The sequence below is a fragment of the Juglans regia genome, chromosome 7, assembly GCF_001411555.2.
Source record: "Juglans regia cultivar Chandler chromosome 7, Walnut 2.0, whole genome shotgun sequence".
Classification (NCBI taxonomy): domain Eukaryota; kingdom Viridiplantae; phylum Streptophyta; class Magnoliopsida; order Fagales; family Juglandaceae; genus Juglans; species Juglans regia.
The window spans coordinates 34,926,282-34,940,503 of NC_049907.1; the positions used below are offsets into that span (position 1 = coordinate 34,926,282).

General features: G+C 33.2%; 1 protein-coding gene across 1 annotated transcript; it reads right to left on the reverse strand.

The window, feature by feature from the left end:
- Positions 1-386: 386 nt before the first annotated feature.
- Positions 387-9,750, reverse strand: LOC108995030 (acyl-CoA-binding domain-containing protein 6). Its single transcript, XM_018970487.2, has 17 exons — positions 9,428-9,750; positions 9,197-9,283; positions 8,704-8,782; positions 8,474-8,626; positions 8,281-8,358; positions 7,972-8,076; positions 7,133-7,199; positions 6,971-7,032; positions 6,109-6,248; positions 5,811-5,937; positions 5,577-5,691; positions 4,758-4,846; positions 3,416-3,499; positions 2,999-3,325; positions 1,493-2,014; positions 1,333-1,392; positions 387-812 (listed from the first exon to the last, which is right to left on the reverse strand). The coding sequence occupies exons 2-17, from the start codon at positions 9,232-9,234 to the stop codon at positions 732-734; spliced, it is 2,127 nt and encodes a 708-aa protein (XP_018826032.1). The 5' UTR covers positions 9,235-9,283; positions 9,428-9,750; the 3' UTR covers positions 387-731.
- Positions 9,751-14,222: the final 4,472 nt, after the last annotated feature.

Consider the following 14,222-nt stretch of genomic DNA (forward strand, 5'->3'; position numbering starts at 1 on the left):
TTTTAATAATTTTTTTAATATATTTTTTAATTTATTCTTTTTAAACTAATTCAATTCTTCAATTTAATATTCATATATTAAATTTTATATAAAAGAAAAAATAATAAAAATTAAAAAAATATGGTGTGGAGGTTATATGAATGGTAGGAAGTTGTGTAGACTTTTTCAAAATAAAATTACCATTAGATCAAATTAAAAGCAACACAGCAACTACGAGTTGTGGTAGGAGACACGACCTCCTACCAAACTGACCATGATGGAGCTTGGGGGAGGCATCCAAACCTGTGAAATTAATCACAGTAGAAATAATGAGCCACCATCCCCTCCAACTCTTAATCCTAAAGAAGAAGACTGCCAGGAATTAATAATGGCAGACAAGCAGATAATAAGATAAGTGGAATGGGTTTCATTTAGGTAAAACAAAAATATAACAGAATACAACCAAATATACAAAAGAAATACTGGCTTCACATATTCACAGCATTAAATTACAAAGATTCTTTATTTCAAGCTTGAAACTGTAAACTTAGCGCTCATCAGTTGGCCCATTGGGGTGATTTTCAGTTTTCACAGGCTGAGGCCGAGTAGTCTAGTCTAGTCTTTGTCCAACCAATCCCGCCATGGTGGTCCTTACATTGTCTGCCTCCTGGCTTTTCCATGAGACAGCCAGCCACTACCACTAACCATTGATGGATAGCTCGATCATTCAGATTTGTTCTCCATTCTCCGTACTACACATTGAAAGGTTTCCTAGGGGTGGGTGCTCGGTTCTCCATAGATTGCAATCTTTGTTTAACATGAAAAACTTCAACCTGCATGACAACAGGAGGCAATGGTGTCATGAAGAATGCCAGAAAAATAGTATAGCGCATTAATTAAGATAAATATGCTCCTTTAATAAAATAGATGCAAGGAGATGATGCGGATGTAAGATTTTCCAGGACTTATTAAGACTCGCATGCCATTGTCAACTTCGCAGCCACGGGTTTGACCACAGAAATGAACTCATATATAAACAAGTTACACTATTTTTTATCAAGGAGACATGGAAACGCAACAAGTTACATGTTATATAGGGAGAGGAAAATTACTATACACTAAAGTAACCTATGCCGTCTTTCCATCTTATAAATTAACCTACTGATCCACCTACAACATCAAAACCACAACCTGAGGACCTGGAAAATTAACATATAAAATAGTAATCTGCAGGTCAATAATAAATCATAACCAAAGATAACAGTGGCAAAAGAAGGCTATGGTAAATATTTCATGTTAACAGCAAAAATAGCAGATAATTATCCCCCTAGTAGTGCATTTTTGAAGCCATACCTGCAGTTGGAAGGCCCTTGCCCTTTCCCCTGCAAGGACTCCTCTAGTTGAGTGCAGCTCCTATACAACATTTATTTAATCAGAAAGAAATGCCAGAATTGGCCAATCAGACATAATCCAATATACAAGCAATTACCCATGACTTGACTGCATGCATTACCTTCTGAGTATCGTCCAAAACTGCCTTCAGAAAAGCCACATCATGCTCGAGCCGTACATTGTCAGAGTGGACTATATTTGATAAACTGTTAGCCTCTTCTTGTGCTAGCTCTACACCAGCAAGCTTCTCTTTAAGCAACTCCATCTCCTTCACCATGTCTGCCAATTTTTTCTCCATCTCCTGTCTGCTCTTGAAAACTGAGGATAAATTCCTCTCTGCAGCTTCTCGACTTGCCAATGCAGCTGCCAACTGCCCTTCTAGACTTCCATTCTTCCTTATCAGGGAAGCCATTTTTGTTTCATAAACTTGGTATATATTTGCAGGAGCTGATGACACTCCAGATTTTATATCACTTTCAGGTAATACGACATAATCATTGTCAACTGGAACATTTCCATTTCCATGGTTGTGAGGAATTGCATTGTCAGATTCAAATAAAGGGGCTTCCTCACCATTCAGTTTGCCACCAGTTATGTTACTCTGAATTCCCATTTCAGATTTATTTGTTGAGGGTTCTGTTGCCTGAAATGAACATAAAAGTGGTATATTAACAAATTTTAGATTTATATCAGCAGTAATTCTAGGGTAGCAAATTCCCCCCACCCTCCCGGGCCGAAGAAAACAATGGAATAGCATGCAATTGCAGTCATAAGCAGAGATTCGAAGAAATTTATCTCTGCATGGGCCATTAAGTTCAAAGATCCAAAATGCTCCATCTTTTTTTATTTTTATTTTTATAAATAACGATTATATTAATATTAATACGAATAGGCATAGCCCAAGTACACAATGGGGTATACAAGAGGTAACACCTATTTAGGAAGAAGAAATAGAAACAAGAAAATCATGACAAGCAAGGCCATTGAAATCTACAGCGTTGGTCCAAAAAAAAAAAGTTCTAACAAAAAGTAATCTAAGCTCCTCCAATGACGCTCCCTATCTTCGAACGTCCAATCATTTTTCCTGCCAAATGCACCAAAGAATACATATAGGAATCATCTTCCACACAGCTGAGATTTGTAGAATACCGACCAGGTCCATCTTGTAAGATTAGTATTCTTGATACAAAAATCAGAAAAAAAATCTTCTTTTTAATACTGAAGTTCATTCCAGCAACTTTCAACACAGTCCAAATACCAATTTATCCAACAACTTTCAACATACACATGGTTTTTTTCTCCATTTACAATCATTCGATACTGTCTTTCACTATAGAAAGAAACTTTAAACAGTTCTAGTCTCATACCGACAATTGGTTATGATAACCAGCCTTAACCACTCTTTTGTCAATTGTACCAACCTTTGATCTATGGCACTCACATTCAACCAGTCATTGTCTAGCGTCTTGAGTCCAAAGTCAACAAAAATCGAACTAAAATTAAATTCAAGATCTATATTATGAAATCATCCAAAATGGAAGTTAGAGTTGCATACCAATATCGAGGTAACTTTTAATGAAAGAAGAGTAGTAGAGATGGGAAATAATTGCAAACTTCTGCAGTCTACCTGTAAGGAAGGATTATCATCTTCTGAACCCTTTGGCATCTTAACAGCCATTTTGTGTTCTTCCTCATTATGGAATTGCTTTCGAAGTGAAAGATTGCCAGAAACAGGATTTGGCTCAATAACTGAGAAATCTGACAAAGATTTTCTTCCTGAACCATGCTGTTCAACGGCAGATGCTAGATTTTGTCTAGCAACAGCATCAACCAAACGCTGGGAAGAAGTAGCCAATTCTGTGCCTGATGAGCATTTTTCAAACAGTAAAGATCCACCAGGAGCAGATCTTCGACCCATTGGTGACTCAATCTTTTCCATTAGCAGTACCTCCACCTGCAATAAGACATGTTTATAAAATAAAGCAAATCAATGATCTAAAAAGAGTGAAAAAAAATGTGAAAATGCATGACCTCTATCTCCAACCTGATTTGATGGCTCCTTTTTGGATCCCCCAAAAGCAACAAGAAAATCCTTTTCCTTGTGCTGTACAAACACTAGGCTGAAACCCTGAGAATACAACAATAGTTTTATACAACTATGCTAAAAACAACAGGAAAGAAGATATATTCATGCATGATAAGAATAATGCAACTAACAATATGCAATATTCATGCATGAAAAGAATAATGCAACTTGTACAGCATCTTAAGATGAAATCTTTTAATAGATAAAATAGAATAAATAAAATAAGAAAGTCAAAACCAAATTTACATTAAGCTGGTAAGAGATAAATTAACAGCAAGGAGCACACTATGCAAAGACATTGTACAATCTCCATCTCATGGGTTGAGCCAGTAGATCATAATCTGACATATAAGAAAAGTTTTCTAGACTACTAAATATAAAGGATATGGACAATCTGGCATGGCTTCATCTTATTAAGATTTGTCACCAAAGTGGACTTAAAACATCCTAAAAGCCAGAATGTTTACTTTTAGGGCTCGTTTAAACACTTGGAGTATCTCAGAATTCTATGAATAGTAGTGAAATGGTCTGTGAATAGTAGCAAAATGGATTGAATTTTATTGAGTTTTAGGAAATGAGAGAAAAAGTTGAATAAAAATATTATAAAATTAAAAAGTTAATTGAATATAATTTTTTAATATTACTTTTTTTTTTAAATATTACTTTTTTTTTTTAAGTTTAAAAAATTTGTACTGATTTTTGTGTTTTGTTTTGAAGTTTGTAAAAGTTGTAATGATTAAGTAATGATTAAATGAAAAAGTTGAAGATTTAAAATTGAAAAGTGTTTTGTGTTTGGTGATGTTTGGAAAGGAAATCGTGAGGTTTTGATAATTTCTCATCTCATCTCATTTACCAAACGTACCCTTAGGCTTCGTTTGGTTCCTTAACTTCTCTGAACTCATTTCAACTCATCATTACAACTTTTTCAAATTCCAACATAAAATATAATAAAAAATTCAATTTTTTCAAATCCCAAAATAATAATAATATTAAAAAATAATATTCTAACAATATTTTATCATCTCAACTCAACTCACTTCAACATCCAAACTCAACCTTAATCTGAAAATTGAACTAACAGCCAAAATGAAATTAAAAAATTGAGCTAGTAACCTAAGAACCAAGAGAAGTTGAAGGATAAACTAGAAAGCTCATGGATTTATTGCCTGTAAAAAAGATCATAAATACTACTTAGATGGAGATAACAAAGATTTCCTGATACATATGTTTGGCACACCACAATGCATGAAGCTAACATTAAAAAGACCTTTCAATGCAAAGAACAATCTTTATAGCTCACCTTGTTGGTAGTGAGAGAAGACGGCAGTGATGTGACGGCCACAGACCACTCAACTTTTAAAACATCAAATATCAACGTCTCTGAATGTCCTGGAAAAATAGGATTTGAAAGAAAAAATTATTTTTGAATGCAAAAGGAAAAAAAAGCAAAGAACAGACAATCAAGTTTAGAGATGAAATTGATGGAAGCTACCCGCAATTAATTCCACATATAAAAACTTCAAATTTAGAAAACATCAACTAGAGGATAATGGAGTTAGTTATGGCAAAAGAAACAATATGTTATGAAGTTGTAAAAATATCAATAGCACCTAGACAGGTCAGGATGTACAAGTTGTACAAGTAAAACATTTGCCAAATCATGGGAATCATAGGAGTTGAAAGCCAACCTTTCTCAATCATCCTTACACTTACTTTTCTTACTCTTCTCCTTTATCTTCTCCATCTTCTTTCCCCATAAGTCATCAAATGTTTTCTTGGAACCAAATGAAGTTAATTTTACAAATCTTCCTATGGTATGGGTGACAAATTATATGGCTGTATTCTAGAACCATTGCAACTCTCTTGGGTATAAAACAAGACAATAATAAGAATCCACTGAAGCATCGGCAACATCTTAATTAGATAGGTCAAAGCTCTATCTTAGAGCTATTTGTTGCCTCAGAACTGATATTATACTTCACAATTGAGCAACACAAGATCAAGAACTTTCTTGCAAAAAGAGAGATGCATTAAGTTTGTCCATAAGCTTTTATGTTTCAACATAAGATAAACAGGTTAAATTTATCCTAGCGAATGCTTCTGAGCTCATGAGGCATACGTTTTTTCCTGCTTCCACCCCCTGCTATGTACCACTTAGTTCCACAGAGTACCCCACAAGAACCAGCTCTTGGTGATGGATGGAAACCACGTATCTTTATTCTTGACCACACCATCTGAGGAAAAAGATCTAATTATAAAATGTCACATGTAATGATATTTTTAGTCTGCTTCACTGAAAGACTCATAATCCAGAACCATAAACAACCAAAATGTTCAAAGATGTTTTACATACCGTTTCAAAGTCAAGAGAGTACAAGTCATTCAATGTCTTGGACTTTGATGCTCCTCCAAACACAAAAAGTGTTTTATCATCATAAAGAGCTGCTACATGGTTGGATCTTGGAGATGGTCCTGTTCCTCTGTACGTACAATTAAAAAGAATAAGAAAAGGATCTTGCTCCTCAATCAAGGTAGATGGTTACAAGAAACGGAACCAGAATCCTCCATGACACAGATGACAAACACTAGACTTTGGATCGAGTACGGAACAATTCCACCCCAACTTCAGAGGTACACTAAAATCCACTTACGTGCAATGAAGAGGGAGCCATGTCAAAGACTTCAGATCAAACATATATAGATCATTTAGTTTCCTCCTTTTAGTATCTTCACCGCCAAATAAGATCAAGACAGAGCTTGCCTTAACCACAGTGTGACCACTGCGAGCAACCTGCAATACATATTAATTTCTAATGATTCGTGATTACAAAATAAAATAGCAAAATTAGAGATGTTACTGAGAAAAGCACAGTAACATCACATCTTGTCCTTGGAAAGGCATATACCACAGCCGTAATCCACGAGATGGACTGCCTACAGTTATGGCATTCTTACTCTCCTCAATAACTTTAGCATATTAACACAAGTTACTGAGAGGTCCCAGGCATTTCATATTAGCGAATTGTCAAGTTAATCAGAGATTGAGAGATGTTCCTTACATAGAGCAATCCTAACTTTGTATTAATTTGATTTTTTTTTTGCTAAGGTATAAATTTGTAATTGGAGATGATGCAATTACATGGACCGGGTGGCTAGAATATCTGGTCCTCATGAATTTGGCATGCACGATATACATGGGAAGGGTTTTTTTTATAAGTATAAATAATTGGTCATTAAAAAGATTTATTATAAATATACACATATACATCCTGTGTACTTGGGCTATGCCTTCTTTTCTTATGAATAAAACTTCTTGATTACCTATCAGAAAAGTTTTATATATATATATTATATATATATATATATATATATATACGAGAAATATTTTCAATCAAATAATGAGCTTTGCAAATTGGGAGTCCCAAAAGTAGGAACTGTTTGGGCAGTCAGGCTTGAGAAAAGCTACTCTGACAACACATCTAATTGGAGCCTTTAACAAGTACAGCTAAATACCGGCACATCACCCTTTGCTTCTATAAGTGACCAGCACTCAGTCTCCGTGTCAAATGCCCACACTACAAAAGCCAAAATCAGATACATCATTTAGAAAAACATAGTAAATGTAATATGTCAACACAAAATCAAAATCAAAACATAAACACACAAAGACCCAACCTGAAACTCTGTCACTGCTAGGACCAGTTTTTCCTCCAATCAGTAGTATCTTTTTTCCCCAACAAATCTAGTCAGGAATCGCAACAGAAAGAACTCAGCACTATAACAATTTATAGCTTTTGCAGCCAACATGACATGGGATAATATGAATAACCAGAAATCTAACACCAAGGGATAGATCACATTATACCTTACTTGTGATAGCTTCCAGGGAGTAAAAAAAAAATATTTACACAGCTCAGACTGAGATATATACAGGACAGAGGCATTAACAAACTTGTCCTACAGTAATGCAAATCCATGGTGCTCACCACCCTTTACACCCAAAAATTAAAGACTCTTCTCTAGATGAGTAAGACAAATAACCCCTAGGGGTTGGCTCAAGTGATAAAGGCCTTAGTCTTGGTGGTATGCTCCCTCTAGATATAAGGTTCAAATCTTCTAGGGTGCAAATAATCTCTGGGGGCCATCAGACTGGGGGCTTTTCCCCTTAAATTACCCGAGGTGCACTTGCGGGAAACTCCTTGCCGAGGGCCTATGCACTCCCGGGATTAGTAGAGATATTATTCTCGGACACCCGGTGCCAATAAGAAACAAGTTGACAAATCTTTTTTCTTTTTCTTCTTTTGTTGGAGCTAAGTAGGGTTGATATATCTTCAGGACTAGGAACCCAAAATTTTTTGTCCATGACGAACAATATCCCACATATTGCACATATATTTAAAAAAGCAAAACAAAACAGATTCAAACAACAGAGATAAGCTATGATTCACATTACAGCTACAAGACAATGCAAAACTATAAAGTGAGTGGTATATAGATGTGACACAAGATATTACCAGACTATGGCCCTTGCATGCAGGAATCTTTAGTGGCAGACTACTTGGTGACAAGTAAACCTTTGATGAAGCTGTTGTCCAACTAAATTTATCAAAATTAAGCACCTGAAAATGCAAAAAAGTACATATATATTCTATCATAGGATCTTCAATGTTTTCATATGTTAAATTGCATCTATAACTTAACCAGCAAATCACGCTGATGCTAAACATAATTACTCTTTATGTTATTTATTTCCTTTTTAAACAACTTAAATCTATTCATGCCACATGGAATATATATTAAATTAAAAAGAAACATTTTCCTACCTGTACATCATCCAACAACCCATTCCCAGATTCACCACCGACCACTATCATCTTGTTCCCAATCACAGCTGCTGCATGCTATTCATGAAATAAAGTAAACTAGTGACCTTTGGAAAAATAACTTACGTCAAATAAATACAATTACTTGTGCTGTATAGAGCAAGATTAGAGTTACTCATAAATAGCATTTTACATTAAAACGACCCGTAGGTTTGTCCCCAGCAATTGACAAAACCATCCAATTCTCAGAGTTCCACGATGTGCAATTACTAATCTCAGGCGCAGCAGATGAACAATGGCAATTGAGTTCATCGGAAAGGCTAGTTGTAGGTGCGGCACATTCACTCTGCAAAAATTCAAAAAAATTCAGCGCACCCCGACTCATTGATGCAAATTCACCAGCAAACAACTTAAAATTCTTACACCAGCGCTGCTACTCCGCTTCTGGTTCTTTACGGGACTTCGAGTTCCCTGAGCAGAGTCTGATAGATGGACTTTCAATCTGCCGCACCACATTAACCAAAATGGCATCAAAATGCATATCTTACAAAATAACTATACTGCGTACCACCGAGGTTTGTCAATACATACTGTGAATTAAAAGTCGCTGATTGGAGGTTGCAATTAAGAATGCAGTTATAGAAAATGCCAATTAAATGTAACTGAATAAGAGGTTCGAAATTTACAATGCATATATGGTTGGAAATTTTTTTATATTTCCTTCTTTCCCCTTTTTGATAAATAAGAAATATGCTGCAAACACAAGCTCAAATTTCTCCATGACCAACAAATTCTAGTAAATTTTTAGAGCTTGGTGGTGTATCTAATCTGAGCCTACTAAAATAAAAAGTCGTGGAAATAGATTGAAAGGCGAAAAAAAAATAACTAGCGAAAAAAAAAAAATAGAGAAGCTCACCTTCCATGCTTCAAGCGTCGACGAGAGAAACCGAACATCTTCTGATACCAACTCTTCAATAGAAAGCGCCTCCCTCAAAACCGAACCCTAAAAACCAATGGAAGGAAGCCACATTATCATTGGTATGGAAATGCCCAAATACTGAATCGGCGATAGAGACAGAAGTCGACAAGTTTTTCAAAGTTATCTAAAAAAGAAGAACAGCTTTTGTAAATTTGACTCGGAGCCTACCCGTGAAGAGTAAGGTACAGCACCAATCAACTTGTGTTTGGTTCCCAAGAAAGTTAATGAAAACAAAAGAAAATACAGCACATTAAGAAAACGAGTGAACGAAACGGCGAAAAGCCCACAGAGAGCAACAAATCTCCGTGAGATTCTAGACGATGTCGTATTCAAAGAAATGGTGAAATTAGCAGTGATAAAAGTGGCTGTTACAGTCCCCTTTAAATGGCAGTAAGTACCAAGTTAGTAACGCAGAAGAGAAAGGGGTGCGTAGGTTAGCATCAGTGTGTGTGTTTGCGGTGTTTTCTAGGGAGATTGGATGAGAAGCGATTCTAAAGTACGCAGGGGGAGTGAGAGCGCATATATTTTTTTAGTGCGAATGACCGTTGAGTGACGGAGCTGGGTGAGTTTTACGGAACTCGAGGAAGAGTGAGAGCAGGGAGAGAGAAAGAGAGGGTAGTGGCAGTTGTGCATTTATTTCGCGAGGCCAGAGTGGGGCCAAAGAGGTTTTTGTCTGTCTCGGGAATTGTGCTAATTCAGAATCTCTTTTAGGTGGGTCCCCACACGTGTTCAAACCGAAGGTGCACCTGTCTATTATCTACATTTTGACGAAGTTAATATTGATAATTTTATTTAAATTTTAAAAAATTTATTGATTTTTTTATCAAACCAATGACAATACTATTGAATTGAAATTAATTGTTTAATTCTAATTTTAAAATTTTAAATTCTAAAATTATTAAATTTATCTCGATTTAAATTTATTTATAATATTTTTTAATTTAATATTTTTTTACATACAAGATTTATAATATTTTTTAATTTTTATAAATATATTTAAATATTTAAATTAATTTTAAATAATTTTCATAAAATTCATTCTTTCATTTCTTCTCAAAGAATAGAATTATCTAATCTAACCGTCAACGAAAGTTGTAGAAGCTGCGATCCATTTTACTGTTGTTGCACTGGGACCTAGTTTATTTTTATTTTTACTTTTAAAAAAATTTGGGATAGCATGGTCGGAGGGCCTTTTTATATCACTAGAACAAGTCTTTCTGCTGGAAAAAAATTCGTATAGCATGGTCACGTGAAAAATGCTAGTCTTCTACTGGAAATTATTACTATAATTTTTTTTTATTTTTTTACTTAATAATTAAATAAATATTTTTTAATAATATTATGATTTATTATTTCTTTTAAAATATTAAAAGTATTAAAATATATATATATAAATAATAAAAAAAAAATAACAAGAGCTCTCAACGGTGAGAGTAGAGCCATCCTAATTTGAGTAATTTTTTTTTTAAATATTTTCCAATATTAAAAATAGATTTTTTTTTATACTTTTTGAGCTGATGTTTATTTTATTATAAAATGATTACGTGATATTTATCTATTTAAAAGTTTTACAAATTATTTCTCTTTATATTATCAATCATATATATGCATTTTACAAAAATATAATACAAACTAAATGAATCTTAATTGGATATAAATGGATTTGCCCATTTGGGAACAAAACGGATTGATTTGATAAGATATAATTAATAAATGATCAATTACAGTCAACTTGCAAAATTCACCATAAATTCGTATAACACAAATAAATCATATTTTTAAATTATATAAATATTTCGTTTTATATATCTTTATTGTTGATAGGATATAATATTAATATATTTGACTACTTAATATCTTATATTTTTGTTAACACTTATTTTATGAAAAAATATTAGTTTTATTATATATTATTAGTTTTGATATTGAATAATTTAATTGTAATTATGAATGATTTATATGGTTATCTTTATATTATACATAAAATTATATTAATTGGCTTAAAAATTAAATACATGGCTCAGCTCAACTTATTTTTTTATATGGAATGGTTTTGAAATGGTTCTTGTCTAGATTAACTCAATAAAATTAATTATTAAAAAATTATATAGATCGTATTGTATCATTCATTAATTATATGAGTTGTATTAAAATTTTAAGATCTGATCTCTTAAATATTTAATTAAGCAGATTATATTTAAATTAATTAATATAATTTAATACTTATGACTTAATTCAACACAAAAAAACAATTCGTAAACATGAAATGCCAACCCAAATATCATATTTTATGGAAGTTGATTAAGAGCGTGCATACGACAAAAGTCGCAGGTACTCCCTCTAGTGGAGTTTGAGTCAGACTTATATCTCAGCCTTATAATATGAAATTCAATAAGTTTTACACGTATAATATAATAGTATAAAATGAATAAATAACTAGACTTGATGTGATAAACCACACGAGAGTAACTCAATGAAGAATCCCATTATGGATATTGGATAAGTAACACAGTGACCATTTTACTCAATTAGACTATAGGGGAAAAACGAATTGAATCCGAGCTTGTATTATTAAGTGGTCAACTTTATTTATTAAGTTTTTATTCGAGTACGACTTTTTTTTTTTTTTTAAATGAGAAGGCAGTCATATGTCCAAAAGTGACATATGCCAAAGTTTATTAATAAATCCTCACTTTTGGCGGAGGAAAATCGTGGTTACAGTCTCAGTACTTGATCTTTACAAAAAAACTATTGAACTAAAAACTCAAGTACTCAAAACAATACAAAAAACACAAAAAACATAAAGGTACATTAGCAAACATTTCATTTCAACAAAAATCCTCATGAGGTTCACATAAAAAGAAATTTAAAGGAAGAAGAGCCATACCTGGACAAAGCAGCCGAAAGACCCAATAACACGAGAGAATGATCTGAAGACCTCCTAGGCAGGTACTGGTTATGCACCACAGGGAACACTTCCAGAAACTTCAGGTTACACATAGCTCTGTCAAGTTGTGCCCATGATCGAGAGCCATCCCCGATTGCCCATTGCACCATGAAAACTTATTTCCTATAAATGGCATTTCCACCAGTCCACCAGAATCAATAAATGAGGAAAACTCCTCCATTGCCATGAAAAGCCTCGGGCCTCCACCACGCCTCTCACTATCATTCTGCAAAATATTGAAGTCCCCCAAAATCATATGAGGCATCTGTACAGCATTTACATTAAGCAAATCCTCCCATAAAACTCGTCTATCTAGATATCGACACTTTGCATATACAGCTGATATCAAAATGTTTGAATTAATCATCAGAGCTAAATACTGATCCGAGCCTCCCACAATATCCACCTATATCCCAGCAACCTAGAAGCACCAAAGCTTCCCAGACTTACTCGCATTAGAGATGCACGCACTAAATGAAAAATAATCACACCAGTAAGTCAGTTGACTGTCATCCCGAAAAGGTTCTGCCATAAATAAAACACAAGGCTGATGTACACGAACTAGCTTCCGTAATCTCTTCTTCGACATTCCAATTCCTCTTAAATTCCAAAACATAAACTTTCTTCATCATTGAATTTGTTTAGAGGGCCTGCTTGGAACTCGTGTTGAGCTTCGTAACCTTCGTGTAAAATTTACTTTCTTTTTTGATAACTCAGAATCAGAATTTCCGTCATTCTCCTTAGCTGGATGCGCCACCTCCATCTCATCCTCAGATTTTGATTCCATACCAATATGATCTTGGTCAAAAACCACCAGTTGCAAGTCCTCCGAACTAGAAGCCCGTGTACCTCCTATTTGCTCCTTAGAGTTAACGTCTAGACCCTCCATATCAGACCCCACCACAGGTTACAGAACCTGGTCATTACCCATAACCAAAACCAAGTCTTTTTCCGCTCCACTTGATTCTGCCAACATTGTCACATCTATCCCAGAATCTAAAGCCCCAACTACTTCCCGATCACTCTCAGTTTCTCCCTTATCAATCTCAGCATCTAAAGACACCACCCCTTCATTACTTCTATCATTTAACTCATTTTCCTCTACATTATGAATTACCAAAATAGAGGATGTCTCGATAGCCTTACCCGATGAATCTTTTGCCATATTAACTGCATCCTCCTTCTCCTTAGGAACCCAAACTCGGTTAGATTTAATATTCCTCAAGTTCTTGTAGTCTTTCCCTTCCTTGAACTTAGGCTATGTTTGGGTACCAAACATTTCTCAACACTTTTCAAGTATTCTCGTACTTTTGAAAATACTTCACATGCCAAACAACTTAAAATACTCTCAATGGGACCCACAAACCCACTTCAATCTCTATTTATAACTATTCACAAACATTCTATAATACTTATCACTATTATATATAAATAAAAAATAAAATCACTATAATATTTATCACTATTAAATATAAAAAAAAATATTATAATATATAAATAAAAAAAATCACTATAATATATAAATAAAAAATAAAATCACTATAATATTTATCACTATTAAATATAAATAAAAAAATCATTATAATATATAAATAATAAAAAATCACTATAATATATAAATAATCACTATTATATATAAATAAAAAATAAAATCACTATAATATATAAATAAAAAATATCATATAATATATAAATAAAAAAAATCACTATAATATATAAATAAAAAATAAAATCACTATAATATATAAATAAAAAATAAAATCACTATAATATATAAATAAAAAATAAAATTACTATAATCACTATTAAATATAAATAAAAAATAAAATCACTATAATATATAAATAAAAAATAAAATCACTATAATATATAAATAAAAAATATTTATAACTATTATATATAAATAAAAAATAAAATCGCTATAATATATAAATAAAAAATAAAATCACTATAATATATAAATATAAAATCACTATAATATTTATCACTATTAAATAAAAAAAAAAATCATTATAA